The sequence below is a fragment of the Glandiceps talaboti genome, chromosome 4 (genome assembly GCF_964340395.1).
Source record: "Glandiceps talaboti chromosome 4, keGlaTala1.1, whole genome shotgun sequence".
NCBI classification, from domain to species: domain Eukaryota; kingdom Metazoa; phylum Hemichordata; class Enteropneusta; family Spengelidae; genus Glandiceps; species Glandiceps talaboti.
Window position 1 is genome coordinate 11,579,694 of NC_135552.1, and position 17,202 is coordinate 11,596,895.

General features: G+C 38.0%; 1 protein-coding gene across 1 annotated transcript in view; it reads left to right on the forward strand.

The window, feature by feature from the left end:
- The window catches only part of LOC144434158 (polycystin-1-like protein 1), a 92,252-nt gene that overhangs the window by 72,539 nt on the left and 2,511 nt on the right, over positions 1 to 17,202 (forward strand). Inside the window, exons 46-60 of the mRNA XM_078122612.1 lie at positions 11 to 211; positions 740 to 824; positions 1,379 to 1,528; positions 9,698 to 9,816; positions 10,269 to 10,778; positions 11,153 to 11,266; positions 12,033 to 12,153; positions 12,392 to 12,493; positions 12,980 to 13,120; positions 13,574 to 13,708; positions 14,194 to 14,415; positions 14,838 to 15,005; positions 15,156 to 15,320; positions 15,939 to 16,087; positions 16,717 to 16,922. Coding sequence (XP_077978738.1) covers positions 11 to 211; positions 740 to 824; positions 1,379 to 1,528; positions 9,698 to 9,816; positions 10,269 to 10,778; positions 11,153 to 11,266; positions 12,033 to 12,153; positions 12,392 to 12,493; positions 12,980 to 13,120; positions 13,574 to 13,708; positions 14,194 to 14,415; positions 14,838 to 15,005; positions 15,156 to 15,320; positions 15,939 to 16,087; positions 16,717 to 16,922 — 2,588 coding nt within the window. The remainder of the gene's footprint in view (positions 1 to 10; positions 212 to 739; positions 825 to 1,378; positions 1,529 to 9,697; positions 9,817 to 10,268; positions 10,779 to 11,152; positions 11,267 to 12,032; positions 12,154 to 12,391; positions 12,494 to 12,979; positions 13,121 to 13,573; positions 13,709 to 14,193; positions 14,416 to 14,837; positions 15,006 to 15,155; positions 15,321 to 15,938; positions 16,088 to 16,716; positions 16,923 to 17,202) is intronic.

A 17,202-nucleotide genomic window follows, 5' to 3' on the forward strand; every position in this document is an offset into this window, starting at 1 on the left:
ATGTCCATAGATTGTTATCTGATAGTGATCTACCAGTGACAGATACCAATAGTCTTGTATCAACAACTTACCAAGACAAACCTGTAACTCTACCTGTCCACAAGAAGTTTACCAAGATCATGCTTCCATATTGGTGTAGATACATTGCTTGGTTTATGACCATCCTAGTTGTCTTCTGGTCCACATTTTTCACAGTCATGTTTGGTATCAGGTATGTTGATTTGAAATTAAAGTTACATGTGTTGGGACTGAACACTTTTTCCATAATTCCATAATTGGATACACAGTAAATGCTTATAATAAGAAATTAATCTAGTGTTGATTTGTCTGAGAGTACATTCCTTGAACTGCATTAAAATACTGTAGTATCAAAATACTGGCATTGTTTCCATGTGACACACACACACACACACACACACACACACACACACACACACATACACACAAAGTTAGTAAATGAAATTTATTTCACTAGATAACAAAATAAGTTACACTTTTAAAAAACATACATATGACACAAATATACAAACAAAGTAAATTATTGTTATCTGATGTGGACTATGGAAATAGTTCAGCGGAACTAGTCTTGTCCAGTTAGTTCATTAATATGCATGACATCATGATTTTTAGGTCAGTTTTATGTGACAGTGATTGTCTAGCTCTTGATTAACTTGATAGTCCAGACTGAATTCCTTTATTCAGCATACTTATAGTGAACATGCTCTGATTTGATTTGTAGGTTTGAAAAGTCCAAATCAGTGCTGTGGATTCAGTCACTGTACTTCTCAATTCTTCAGTGTGTCTTTGTTACTCAACCCTTAGTGGTAAGTTGAAGTCTATGTTTATGCTAATGCATATTTTCAACTAGTATGCCCTCTATCAATAGCCAAATTTTGTTGTTGTGAGTCAAAATGATAAAAACTGGCCTTTCTTGTGAGTTACTTCATTGTAGGAGATAAGGGACACCAAATGTTGGTGTGTCACTAGAAATTGTATGCATCAGTGGCATGTCAATTTGGCTGAGATGACAGTTGTCAATATAACTCATGTACTTTAATTCATCATTAGTTACTGACAATAATGAAAGTTACATATTGATTGATTAAAGGGGAAACACCACTCCAGGAAATAAAGGCATTTTCAAAAACTATGAATCTGGAGAGTCATTTCATGATGTTACATCACCTACAATTACAACAGGCAATTTGAAGCTTCACCAAACCTAGTCTGCTATTGCCAATATTCCATCTTGTAAAGACAGTCATAAAAACTTGAGTTTATATTACTGTGTATATATTAAATATAGTCACATGATAATATGTCAACTCATAACAGGGTTTTCATCATTTTGATAATATTCCAACAACTTTTGTTACAGATACTTGTCATGTCCCTGATTCAAGCCTGTCAGTTTGGGAATGATATCCGGGTATTTGACCATACGGATGACAACACGGAGTTGATAGACCCAGGAGACCTTCCCAAATCAAGACTTGAATACTATGCTGACACAGATGACCTTGCTAAGGTGAGACTTAGTATACAAACTGTAAGTCTTGCAGAGTAGTTGGGATAACTTTCAAATAATAGTCTGTGTGTTGGGGGGGGGGGGGGGGGTGTATGTATTTGAAGCTGAATATCTTTCAGAGTTAAGATAACTTTCAAATGATATGCTGAGACAGTGTGCGAGCGCGCGCATGTGTGTATGTATGTATGTATGTATGTATGTATGTGTGTGTGTGTGTGTGTGTGTGTGTATGTATGTATGTATGTATGTATGTGTGTGTGTGTATGTATGTATGTATGTATGTGTGTGTGTGTGTGTGTATGTATGTATGTGTGTGTGTGTATGTATGTGTGTGTGTGTGTGTGTTGATATATGCGTCTGTGCTACAAAGTAGCAGTCTGGACAGACACAATTAAGTATAAAATCAATTCAAAGTGGCTGTCTTGACAGAAAACTTACGGTAAGGTAGGTTTATATTCAACCTTTTTATGGTAGGTGATAGAAATTTCATTTCAGATATCAATACTCTGGAAATAATAATAATAATAATAATAATAAATTCTTATCAGCGCATTACGCAACAGCCTCAATGCGCTTTACAATACTGAGAAAAAAAAGAGAAAAAAAAAAAAAAAAAAAAAAGAGAGAAAAAAAAAGCACAAACTTGATTTGCATAGAAATCAAAACCAAAACCAAAAACTTGACGTTCACTATTGATTACTATTAAAAGTACAATATGTCCTGAACGTTTGTAGACAAGAGTATGGCACAAATTAATTTGCAAAAAAAAATCCAGTGATACATATAGTGTACTGTTACTTTCTGTTGAAAGAAACTACAATTAAACATGTATTTATATATAATCCCATGAAATCAATGTTAGTTTTATGTCATAATGCTCCGAGTATGATTCCGTGGACTAATACAAATTCGAGCCGGTAGGCGAGAATTTGTAGTCCGCGGAATCATACGAGGAGCATTATGATGTAAAACTAACATTGATTTCATGGAATTATATATTTATCACTGTGATACTTTCGTACCAAAGCACACGGTTTACACAAAACACGGAGAGGTTTCGTCTTAGAACTAAACACTTCAACTTTATTACAGTCCGCCATAGTTCGGAAAAAGCACATGTAACTACTAATATATCAATACGCCAGTGATAAGGCTACTAATAACTCAGTACTGGTATATGTATCATTGGGTTAACAATAAAGTAGTTCCTAAAATCATCACATTCCTCCCCCCTTATGAAGTCAGAAACTTGTTTCTGAAGAAATCATGGTAACACCTGGTACATAAAACATGGTTTAACACTCAATATAACATCAATAAATGCTTTGTTTCTTAAATGATTAGTCTGACCAAGCACGAGACAAACCGTCAGCATTACTGTTCGCGCTGCCCTTACGGTGTACAATGTCAAATGAATACTCTTGGAGTATCAAACTCCATCTTAACAGTCTCTGATTCTTATCTTTCATACGCAACAACCAACGCAAAGGATGATGGTCAGTTTGTATGACAAACTGTGTACCAAACAGGTAATGGCGCAAAGATTGTATGGCCCAAACTATACTTAAACATTCTCGCTCAATAGTGGAATAATTTATCTCTCTAGGACTAAGTTTGCGACTTAAGTAAGCAATAGGGTGCTCATCATTAGAACTGTTCACCTGGCTGAGGACAGCTCCAATCCCTTTGTTACTTGCATCAACTTGAACGATGAATGGTTTGTCGAAATCAGGGTTTCTCAACACCGGATACGTCGTCAACAACCGTTTAAGCTCACTGAAAGCTTCTTCACACTCTGTAGTCCAGGTTACCCTAGTAGGTGTACCTTTCTTCGTTAAGTCAGTCAGAGGACTAGCAATACTTGCAAAGTTAGGTATGAAACGCCTATAGTAACCAACTAAGCCTAGAAACGCCCTGACATCAGTCTTCGTTACTGGTCTAGCAAAATTCTGTACTGCTTGTATTTTATCGGGTTGGGGTTTGACTTTGCCACATCCAGCAATATGTCCAACCACTGGGACTTCTGGAAATCCAACTTTACACTTGCTTGGACGAATAGTCAAACCAGCATCTCTAATTTGGTTGAATAGTTGTCGTAAATGCTTGATATGTTCACTCCATATCTTATCAGCAGTATCAACATCGTCGAAGTAGGAACTTGAAAACTCCTGACATCCATCTAGTACCATCTGCATCAATCGTACGAAAGTTGCTGGTGCATTCTGCATACCAAATGGCATCACAAGAAATTCATACTGACCAAATGGCGTTATAAATGCAGACTTGGTACGTGCATCTGCATTCAAAGGTATCTGCCAGTAACCCTTGGTCAAATCGATACTAGTTATGTAGTTAGCATTTCCCAACTTTTCTATCATCTCATCTGCACGGGGCATTGGAAATGGGTCAAACTCTGTCACTTTGTTCAGTCCCCTATAATCAACACAAAACCGCCAAGATCTATCTTTCTTCCTTACGAGCACAATTGGTGCCGCATATGGACTGTGTGACTTCTGTATTATCTTCGCTTCTAGCATCTTGTTCACTTCTTGTTTTACAGTCTCCTTCAAAGACTCTGGTATTCTGTATGGTCTCTGACGAATTGGTTGTTCAGACGTCGTTGTAATACTATGTTCTATCAACGACGTATGTCCAGGAGAGTCCGTAAATAGATCACTGAACTCCTCTAGTAACATTCTAGCTTCTGCCTTCTGTTCATCGATCAGCCCGTCATATATCTCTACATCTTTCCATGTTTCACTGGATGACATTAAATGGCAAACATCCATCTCAACTGGTTCAGTCTCATCACAGTCTTCTTCAGTCCTTCTTGCGAGGAAGGCAGTACCATCTCTGTCAAACCATTTGCGTAACATATTAACATGATACACCTTCTTAGTTTTACCCTTTCTTCCCATCTCAACTTCGTAGTCAACAGGAGAAACTTTTTTTGTTATCTTATATGGCCCCTGCCACTGTGCCTGTAGTTTGCTAGTAGAAGAGGGTAGTAATATCAACACCTTTTCTCCAATCTGGAACTCTCGCTCTCGGGCAGTTCGGTCATACCATACTTTCTGCCTGTTCTGCGCACTACTAAGGTTCTCTTTAGCAAGCTCGGACATCTCTGCTAACCTATCACGAGCTTCCACTACAAACTGTGCTATGTTTTCCTCAGCCTTCAACTCTCCAGTCCAAGTCTCTCGCATAATAGCCAATGGTCCTCTAACTTGTCGGCCATATAGAAGTTCAAATGGAGAGAAGCCAGTAGACTGCTGAGGCACTTCTCTATATGCAAACAACAAGTAGGGAATATATCGGTCCCAACTGTCTGGATGTGTTGCTGCATACTTCTTTAGCATCGATTTCAAAGTACCATTGAAATTCTCAACAAGGCCATTCGCCATAGGGTGATAAGGTGTTGTCTTCAACTTCTTAATGTGTAGTAATTTACACAAATGTTCCATCAAATGTGAAAGGAAATTAGTACCCTGGTCTGACAACATTTCTCTAGGTACTCCAACACGGCTGTATACAGTAACCAGCTCCTCAGCTATCCTCTCAGCTTCCAAAGTGGGTACAGGTATCGCTTCTGGATAACGAGTTGCGTAGTCAATTATCGTTAACACATAACGATTTCCACGTGCAGTACGCGGTAATGGACCTATCATGTCCATAGCAATCCGTTGGAATGGCTCCTCCAGCACTGGCATTGGTATGAGCTTTGCTTTCACACCAGCTTTCCTATTTGCTGCTTTCTGGCATGCTTCACAAGTACGACAGTAACTTGCTACATCTGGAAAGATTCCTGGCCAATAATAGTGTTGTAACAAACGCCGCTTTGTCTTCTGCACTCCAAGATGACCTGCCAATGGTATGTCATGGGCAAGACGAAGTAGAGTTTCTCGACAGTGTTTGGGCACTACCAACTGGTTTAATATTCTACCATCCTTGACCCTGGATTTCCACTTCCTGTAAAGTAATCCATCTTTCCAATAGAAGCATACATCTTCAATAGTCACTTGACTAGCTGCAACTGCCAATCTGCGTGGTCCAGATAAAGTAGGACAGTTCTGCTGTAGCCGTCGCATTTCTGTAGGGTCAATGTCAAACACATCAATCATATCCTCTGTATGTGAGATATCTTCATCTGTCACCTCTTTGCTTTGAATGGATTCACTATTTTCAGTCAGAGAATCACCTTCTGACTGTGGTTCTTCGGCACTCTCTAGCTGTGATCTACTTCCTTCACATGAGTAATCTTGTTCAGGTCTCAATACAGCATCACTTGTCCGAGTCACACTATCTCCTTGCTCAAGTGAGACAGGTAAACTATCATGCGGTATGGGTGCGATGCCCTCTGACATGTCACTATGGGCAACACTTCCATCAATACTATTGCTGTATGGTTCATCACACTGGGTTTGCTCACATGGGGAATCTGCATTCGTACTGACTGACTCAGGCTGCACACCAGTCTTCTGAACATCAATTAGTTCCTCATGACGCCGTTGTCGTTGCAATTGTGCCTGTCTACGGGTCACCAGAAATGCTGGCTTACAACAACCATCATCATCAGTATCTTCAATATCATTTCCCAACAGAACATCTTCTGGTAGGGTGTCTAACACAGCAGCCAAAATCTGACCTTCGTAGCACTGACATTCCACATGAATGACAGCCAATGGTAGTAGCTTAGTGTTGCCATCTGCAAATTCAATGTTAACATACTGATCATCCAAGTAAGAATCTGGTGATACAAGGTTTGAACAAACTATTGTCTGGTCACATCCCGTGTCTCTCAGAATACAGGCACGCTGACCATCAACTTTTCCTGGATATCGGTGCCGGTTACCACATCTTTTTATACCACCACCATACCCATTACCATTAGGTATCAGCTGCTGGGCATGACATCGGAAAGCTTTCTGTCTTTCCTGACTAGTCTTTCTATTAGGACACTGATTAGCCTTGTGTCCAGTTTTATTACATGAGTAGCAAGTAATTACACTCTTTGGTTTACCCTGGGTTGCTTCAACAACTTTGTCAGTAGATGGACTTGGTTGTTTCTTGCCATCAGGAAAACGACTGTAGTTATTACGCTCAGTTTTCTTATGAGTCTCTAAGTAATGATCTGCCATATCAACCAACTCATCTGAATCCTTCAATTTCCTCTCTCGTAACCATACTTGGAGGTAGGGTGGAGTCTGCTCTAATAACTGCTCCATAAGTATTATGTCTTTCAGCTTGTCAAAACTGTCAACTTCCATGGTTTCCAACCAACGGTCCAGAAACCCCGAAATAATTGTCCTCCATTCACCATAGGAGTCATCTTTCTGCTTCCTAGTGGTTCGAAACTTGGCACGATATGCTTCACCTGTAAGCTCATATCGCTTCAATATAGCCTTGCGAACTTTCTTATAGTCTTCGCTCTCGGCTGGGGGTAGTTTTGAATACGCATCTAGTGCTTTACCAGACAGGAGTCCAGCCAATCGAGTCGCCCATGTAGCTTCTGGCCACTCATGTACTTTGGCTAACTTCTCAAAAGTTCGAAGGTATGCATCCACATCCTCGCCCTCCTCGAACTTTGGCACTTTTGGTCCCTTATACTGAGATGTCTTAGCACCTACAAGTTCTGTCTGTAATCTCATCAGTTTCAGCTGGAATTCGTGTTGCTGTGCCTGAAGCTGTGCTTGAAATTCATGTTGCTGTTTCTGGAAATCTTGCAGCTGTTTCTGCTGTCTTTCATCCATTTCTCTGACACGCAAATCATGTTCATGCCGTTCTCTCTCAAGCTGTAACATTTCTTGATTAGGACCTTGCATGGCCCCTTCAGCACCAAGCTGTAGAAGTGTCTCAGCGGCTTCCTGGTCACTTGCTGGTGTTTCACCGTCACTCATCCTGGCTCTAATGAAGTGCACCCTTAAAGCTTACTCAAGTACAGAAAGGGAATAGAAACCTGGAGAGCTGTACACGCAACAATATAGTGATTAATTAAATTGATTAACAATGAAAAGCTCACTTGTATACATGCACAAGATTAGCAATGACCAACACACCGAAACAGCCCTGAAAAGGAATGGTTTGATTAGTAAAGCTTACTAAAACAACACTAAAAAGTTCACTCAGTTTGTTACACTTGAAAATGGTTCACTCTGGCCTGATATACACTTACGATCAGTAGCACCATGTACTCGTTGCCTAGCAACCAAATAACACAGAGTTCAATGTCTCTAAAATAATTGCAAAACTGTCTCTGATATCGACTTACACAGAGATAATTATTTTATCCACGTCAAATATCAAACTAAACTTTGCTTTAGTCTAGTCTCAGTTCACTGGAAAAACAGTCCGCGACTTGCAACAGTAAACACGCAATTTAGTTTTACTCAAAATCTAAAAAGCTTACTCAATAAACAACAAGTCCTGTTACTTCCATAAAAAGAACGTTATAAAGTTCGCCGACTCTTCAGACTTCGCTGTAGAAATCAGTACAAATAATTCCGCTTCAACTTGACGCACCACTCATCAGCTGGATACACAAGTTATGAATGGGAGGCCCACCATGCAGGTATTTCAACTCAGCACACGGCAAATCTATGAGGCGACGATAAGATTGGTACTCACACAACCCTATACTGGCCCCTCACTGTAAATGGTTCATCGAAGTTCACTACAGAAATTCACCAACTTTCACACTTGCAAACTTTACAAATTGCAAGTATCACAGAGTTTATAGTTATTTGACTTCTCCGATAATCTGTTTCAACACTAAACGAGTCAATGAGTGAGAAATAGCACTTCACTGCAGTTCGATGGAGTTTCCCGCGCTACTCAGCTTACGGTATAATCTCCTGTGTTCATACACAAAGTCAGTTATATTACGTCTGTAATGATGTCTTAGTGACGGGTTCGTGTTAGTTCTAACCTCAAGTTTAGTTTTAGTTTTCAGGATCAGGAATATTCACAAGCTGCCTGCTGGCTCCAGTGAGTTTTCTCAGTCACGTCAGTTACTTACAGAAAGCAAACCACGGCAAAGTCCCTCCGTACAGGTTTCAGCTAGCTGTTAGCCCGTGACGTCCGCACACTCTACCACTGCACAACTTGCCTCTTGCTCTGAAGAGTTGAATTCCTTCGGGTCCGTTTGTTGATTGACGTTGGCACTCGCCTTCCACATCAATCCCTTATAGCTGCCACCAAATGTGATACTTTCGTACCAAAGCACACGGTTTACACAAAACACGGAGAGGTTTCGTCTTAGAACTAAACACTTCAACTTTATTACAGTCCGCCATAGTTCGGAAAAAGCACATGTAACTACTAATATATCAATACGCCAGTGATAAGGCTACTAATAACTCAGTACTGGTATATGTATCATTGGGTTAACAATAAAGTAGTTCCTAAAATCATCACAATCACATAATTAAGTATTTCCCCGTATTTTTCTGAAATTTTAAATCGTATTTTACGAATACTGCATCATTTCATCACACTATATTCTTCATCGCGTATTAAAAAAATTCGCCCGTCGGCTATGCAAATTACATAATCGCGTGACCTGTCGCGAGGTCAAGCTTACCATTGTACGGTATCGATCATACTGTTGTGTGGTTTCTCAACCAAAATTATCGGTTATAACCTTGCGATGTACATGTAATATCGAATTTAGTTTAAAACGTTAGTAGAATTGTCTGAATGCGACTTTTGTGCCGTCATTTTAATCATATTTTCTCGGGTTGTGTAAGTTCGGAGATCTGAGCGTGACGGAAAATCGGAAGCTTTCCGGCTGTGACATCGATAATCTACGTGATTTTTAAATAGAATAAAATGTATCAAATACAAATAACAGGACTTCTATGTATCAAACTCATGCTATCCAAGGATATATGTAACGTAATGTATTCATTTACATTTTGAAAGCACATAATTATTACGATAAACTTGATCGTAGCATGGGATTGAAACGAACACTTGAACAGTACGGAGAAAAAATAGTTCGGTAGAACAGGGGTGATATGCTCTGAAATCACCCCTGTTTGACGTCACACAGTAGAAGATATGCACGTATTTATGTGATAAAACAGGATATCATATGCAGCAGTTTTGATAAGATCATAATGACCTGCTAGTTATATGTATCATTAAAATAAATTGATTCTGTTTATACAGGGAATTGCAGCTAGACAGAGATCAAGGTATCTACGTTTTGCTAGACCACCTCAAGAAAAGGAACTAAAACAAGCCAAGGAAAAGATGTTAAAGGAGAAGAAAATGTACTCTATCTTAAAGTGAGTTCCATTCTTTGATTTACAAATCTAATGAAACAGAAAACTTCAGTCTTTATGTATGGTTGTGAAATTCAAATGTGATGTCTAGCTTGTAAATATTCATAGATATACCAGAAGAAGTATAATAGTACCTTTGATGGTCATCATTTAGTCATGGCAGAAGATTAAAGGTGATGGGAATATATTAAACTTAGGAAAGTACCTGCAATATGCGTACTCCACCAAAGATGGCCCAGAATATGCCAAGTGTGGACCACTAGCATTACACCACTTTCAAAAACCCATTAACAAGCACCATAAACCACCAGACACAAACTCCAAACATACACTACCAGATAAAATACCAATAATATACCACTAGATACCACCTAGTGTTGATGGTTAGATTGTTCACAAAAGTGACATATCTTTCTGAAAAGTAAAATTTGTTTAACTTTTTCATTTCTGTGCAGAGGTTGGGTGTTTTATGGTTTACTCTTCACGTGTGTCATGTGGATATGTTATGGCAAGTTCCACAATCAACACATAATGCTGAATGAATCTGTCAAGAACACTTTTGTGAGAACACCACATCCATTCACTGGAATCCAGACCATCTCAGATTTCTGGACGTGGTGTGAGAATGATTTACTGGATGGTCTGTACTGGGACTCCTGGTACAACAGCCAACATGTAAATGAAGACAAAGGTGCAGTCATCGGAGGAAGTCTAGTTTTACTTGGTCAGACATCATTCAGACAACTCCGTGTGCCATCTGGTTCTTGTAAGATCCCAAGTGAGATGTCTGGATTAGTAGACGATTGTCGTGCTGGGTACGGAGAGTCTGGATCATACAGGATGGCGTATGGACCTAATGAAACCTGGGATTACCAAGGAAATGGTGACATAGTTAGATATTGTAAATGGGGCTTATTTGACCACTATGATGGGGAAGGCTATGTTGTCATTCTCAATGGTTCAAGGTAAGAATTTGACAGTTTGTATTTATAGTCATACAACTTGTACTAAGCTGTAGGCCAAAAGTTTTAATTAATTCAACTCAACTCTAAAGCTTTTTGAACAGGTTGATTCTGCCCATTTAGCAGAGCATCGTCAGAAAAAATATTAGTAACACAAAATCATCTCAAATAATGAAATTAAAATAACTAATTAATTCATGCATGTATGTTTTACTAACCTCTTCATGTCAACGCCATGTAAAAGAAAGTGGCCATGGCAGGATTAGGGTTGAAGATTACCTCTAGTTGTATACTATGGATTGTATAGTTTCCCTAAGTTGTAAAATATGTATGTGTTGCGTCAAATATAACTGACTACTCTTTGGGGTTTTTTTCAGACTGGCAGCGCTGGATCAGATACAATTTTTGAAGGAAGAAAACTGGATAGATGTGAACACAAGACTTGTAATTGTGGAATTTACATTGTACAATCCACCCACGAACTTGTACACGTAAGTGATCACTGCAACACTGTATAGTAGTTGCCACAACACTGTATACATAGTAGTTGCCACAACACTGTATACATAGTAGTTGCCACAACACTGTATACATACATGCAGTAGTTGCCACAACACTGTATACATAGTAGTTGTATCTGAGGAACAGAATACTGTGAGATCGATAATCAACTAAAAGAGTTAATCTGAGCTAATCTTGAAAAAAAAATCAACGTAAAAAATAATTGTAAGTTACTGGGAACTTTGAATAAGGTGATTTATAACATGCATTTGGGAATAAAATAATTTGTGTGAGGTACATTTATTATGACTTCTATCAGTTATGAAATACTACTTCATGGTAGAAAATGTAGATTAATACAGTAGTGGAGATATTACATATTATCTTACACATTAAGTGTGATCCATGTGGTTTGGTTGGTGGACATTGCCATGGGTAGCGTGGTTCTAGTGTTCAGAGGGTACCAGGTTAAAAAGTCCAGCTTCAGCAAACTTTTCTCCTTCTCAACTAAACTTGGCAACTTGGTAAACTGAGTTGGCCATCACTGTGTCTTGCCAGTAATGTTATAGCTTGTGGATTGGGTGGGTTTCCCCCAAAAAAGAGAAGGGTTAGGGGTGTGGCAGATGTCGGTCGGCCTGGGTAGCACAGTTGGCATTGTATCTGTATAGTGATTGGAAGGTGGTGGGTTCTTGCCCCTGCACCAACCAGCTTTTTCTCTTTCTCAACCTCATGAACTATATTCTATTTTGTATACAGGTCAGTCATGCTGATGGTGGAAATGCCAGGAACAGGGGGTGTCTTCCCTACTCCATTCATAGCATCTGTAATGCTATATCGATATGAAACCTTCTATGACTACTTTGTTATGTTCTGGGAGGTAAGATGGATTCTTGAATAATTACAAAAATTTAGTATATGGATATAAAAACTAAAATAATCACATGGTAATGTTACAATCACATAATGCCAATTTTGTCAATTTGTCAAAAACATCACAGAAAGGAAACCTATCTGTATTTTACCAGGTATTGTGTAGTTTATCTAACAAATTTGATTTGACATTCTGTTTGTAAAATCTTACATTTTGATATAAATAAACTTGTTATTCCCTGCAGCTAATGTTCCTAGGTCTGGTTGTATACTCCATTAAATGTGAAATTTCTCAAGCCATCAAAGAGAAGAAAGATTACTTTCTTCAAATCTGGACATACATAGAGGTAAGGATAGCTACAATGGAAGCCAGGTGACATGAATATCAGAATGTCATCTCCCTCAACAAAGACCTTACTATTTTAACACTGGTGCATTTCATATTTTTTGTTTAAATGTGTTTAACACAGCTTGTGTGGTATTATAGTGATTATCAGATTCAGCATGCAGTGTTGGATTGTTTTATATGAATCCGGATCCTGTTCAAATTTCTGTGTGCATTTGTCTATAAACAGAATAGAACTCACTGACAGATTCAGCATGCAACGTTGGATTGTTTTATTTTGAATCCAGATCCTGTTCAAATTTCTGTGTGCATGTGTATATGTACAGAATAGAGTCACTGACAGACTCAGCATGCAATATTTAATTTTCTACTTTTGAATCCAGATCCTTTTCGAGATGTTGTCGCTCTAATTCTGTGTATATGAACTGAATAGCACTCATTAACAGATTCAGCATGCAACATGTAATCATTTTATTTTTGAATCCAGATCTTCTTCAGCCTGTTCTCTCTGCTGTTCTTCTGTTGCTATGTATATCGTTGGTCATATGTCAATGAAATCAGTGAAAGACTACAAGCCACATATTATGAAGAGTTCGTTGACATGTCATTCCTTGCATTCTGGGATCAGGTGAGAACTGCTGTCTATTCTTAATACTGTGGGGTAAATTTTGATGTCTCATTGATATCAAATAGTTTTATATAAAGGCAGTCATAGTATGTTTCTCATGACACAACCGACTCTATATTTCTTCAATCTGGTGAAATAATAAAAAGAATAGCGCCCTCTATAGCCAGATTAGAAACACTCACAATGTCACTGATTGTACGATGGTGACCCCAAGAGTGTGTATCTGAGTGAAAATTATCGTTTATTGCGGAAATTTGAAAACAAATGATTCAAAGTTCCCTTCTGACTTTAATTGTCATTTCTAAGTCATTTAGACTGTTAAAGTATGATAATCATATTCCCAGGCACCCAAATCAGTCTAATCTCCTACCAAGTATTCATGATTTCAATGACTTATTTCAGTAACGAAGAGTGATTCCCACAATAAAGACCTCAATTTTTTTCTCTTCTCAGATTCTAAGAGATGTTGGAGGTGCCATTCTATTCCTTGTCTTCATTAAACTGTTCCAAGCTTTCCGGTTTCTTAAAGTTGTGGCAAGGTTTGGTAATGTTGTCAGTTTTGCCATCAAGCAGATACTTGTATTTTGGGTAAGTTAACACTCATAAAATGACGTGATGAAAACGTTGATGTGTTCTCAACAGTTTCATGATTTTTTTTTTAGTCTGGGCAAGACTGAAGATCACTGGGTCCAATATGTATGTTGTGTACCGATGTTGTGCTCTCAAATTAGATATCTGATGATTAGTGAAGGAAACTGTAACAGTATAAAAGTGGCTCATATGGATCAGAAATTAGTATATATTTTGGATTTTTATTTATAAAACAATTTCATCATGGCCTCCAGACGATGACGTAATTTATGATACATATCAAGAAATGTTGAAGATATCCCTACTATGCAATAAACAGTTCTAACAATGCCAGATGATAATCATAATGTTATGGAAGACATACATCGATATTAACATATACTGGAATGTAGTTTTTATTTAATCATTTTCACTTTGAGTTAGAAGCTTATAAACTCGGCTTGCGCCACTTTCATTGATCTCTCTATCTCTTTACATTTCAGTTATGGTATAGTGTCGTCCTTCTACTATACAGTGCCATTGGTAATTTAGTATTTGGTACGTACGCATATGGCTTCAGTGACATGAGCTTTGCCATCCAAACCATGACAGCAACACTGCGTGGTGGTTACGACTACAGTGAACTGATGAAAATCTTCCCAGTCGGCGTACCTCTCTTTTACATCACATATATCATTACAGTTCTCATACTTCTGATGGGAATGGTAAGTAACAGTATGTTCTTGTACAAATTAAGTGATCAAGTAGATTTGAAAATTAAAACACACAAAAGATTGTTACAGCATGCTCAATGTGATAGGCCTGTGTTAAACATCCTGAAACATCATGTACATATAATATATAATGCTCATTCACTTGGATGCATGCCAACTGTGCTATATCACTATTTAAGCACAGTTTGATAATATTTTGATGTCTGGACCAATCAGATCTCTAGATTTGCACCATCAATATACTGGTATAATATAATTCTCATTCAGGGCCACTTGGATGCATGCCAACTGTGCTATATCACCATTTAAGCACAGTTTGATAATATTTTGATGTCTGGACCAATCAGATCTCTAGATTTGCACCATTAGTATTATATAATCTGATGTATTTTTTTGTCATTTTTTTGTTGTAGGCAAGAGCATTGTTGAATCATAGCTATAGAGAAGCTGGTAAGAAAGAAGTAGATTCCTTTGCTCTCAAAGAAGTACTGTTCTTCAGCTGGCAGAAGTTCCTATTGTGTACAGGGATACGTAAACCACCAGGTGCCGATGATGACAATGATAGTGACACAGTACCACCGGTAAGAGCACACAATTCAAATATTTAAATGAACATCGCTGAATTTGAATAACAAGTACCTGTAGCTGATGTGATAGAGTTAAGATATTTAGAATAAACATTCAATATTCCTGGATTGTTTATGAAATCATATCTTTTACTTCATTTCTAGGAGTTCACCATGGCAGAATTTGAATACCAAGTCGATGAATTAGAATTTCGAATCAATGCTATATCCCACCAACATGGTATGCCAGAGAAACTGTTTAATTACTATGACGATAGTGATGGTACGTTTGGTGTTGGTGATGATGGCATATCCAGCAGTGGCTCTGAGGTGAGTTACAACCCCTTCTATCTTCTATAGCAAAATGACACTAAAGGTTTCTATGAATACAAAACATATAAACACAAGGTATAGAGTTCAAAGTGAAAATATTCAAATTACACGCCGTTGTCATGACTTCCTAGATGAACGTTCTAGATGTGTTCTGTTTTGCTGGAACTAGAAGTTACAGTGCAACAATCCTGATTTGAACATTTTTGTCATGCGTAAAAAAAATAAATAATTTACTTCAATACTGATACATGCTGAATGATTAGTAACAAAGTAACCAGGATGTTAGACTGTAAGATAGGGTGTGTCACTACATCCTCATCAGCCTGCTCCGTCATGAAAGGGGTTGACTGATGTGTGAGGGCGCTCTGTCATGACACATCTTACACACTACCAAGGGATCAGATCATCACATTAAACAAATAAATGATATAATTTCTGAGTGCACCAAGAAATTGTTGTTGACATTTGAGATTGTAGAGAAGTGGAATTTCTTCCTTGAAAACAGTGTCCTAAATGTTGTCTGCCTCAACAAAAATCATACCAACAGTAGCTTTAAGCCAGTCAAGTTACATTCATTACTTTAATACTCAATCACTGTATTTCTTTGTCTTACAGATGAGATTATTCAACGATCTCAAGTTTAATGAACGAATACAGAAGATAGAAGACGGTTTATACAGCATGAATCCACAACTCCGAGAATTAGTAGAATACTCTCGTTTTGAGAATGATATGATTTCCAATGATAGAGAAAAACAACTCAGGTACGCAAGCTTTTCAACCGTTATTTTAACCTTTATCATGTCTTGTATCTATGTCATCTCTGCAGGTGAATGTTATAATTTTACAAATTGTACAAATTGAAAGTTTTCAACATGACGTTTGAGTTCGGACCAATCTGAATAAAATATTATAAATTTTACAAATTGAAATTTTTCAACATGACGTTTTTTGAGTTTGTACCAATCTGAATAAAATATTACAAGTTGTAAAAATTGAAATTTTCAACATGACGTTTGAGTTTGGACCAATCTGAATAAGATATTACAAATTGTACAGATTGAAGTTTTTCAACAAAACGTTTAGAGTTTGTACTAATCTGAATAAAATCGGATCAAGGAGGCAGCTTGATTTGCTTTATTTACTGTATTTCACATCTACCGTGCTTGTTCTTCCATTCTCTTCTGTTTATACATCAGGTCACCACCTTCTCCAAGGAGGTATAAACAAAGAAAATATGAAGGACATGTGCACACCAGACATTAATTGAAAGATGTGAAATACAGTAAAAAAAGCAAATCAATCCTTCCTTGATCAGATATTAATCATATTAGTTTTTATAGGTAATGAAAATTCAGTTCTTTAATCTAGATTATGCTTTCTCCATTCACAGATCAGAACTTGAATTAGAAATTTTCAGACAACTCCAGTTTCAGAGGCAGGATGGCCATCTTAAGATGGAACAGCACGATAGTGGTAGAGACTCTATCTCTGACCCACAAGACTTAGTGTGTGATGAAGTAACACCATCATCACCACTCCCTGTGCTGAACAGCACTGATGGCAAAATTGCATTCCCTGAACCTCTATCTGATATAGGTAATTATGGATAGAACTTGTGTGTGTGTGTGTGTGTGTGTGTGTGTGTGTGTGTGTGTGTGTGTGTGTGTGTGTGTGTGTGTGTGTGTCTGTCTGTCTGTCTGTCTGTCTGTCTGTCTGTCTGTCTGTCTGTCTGTCTGTCTGTCTGTCTGTCTGTCTGTCTGTCTGTGTCAGTCTGTCTGTCTATCTCTGTCTTCATAATGTTGTATGTTTGTGTCTCCATGTATGCATCTATCTGTCTATCTCTCTCTCTATTTGCCTTATAAATTGATAGCATAGA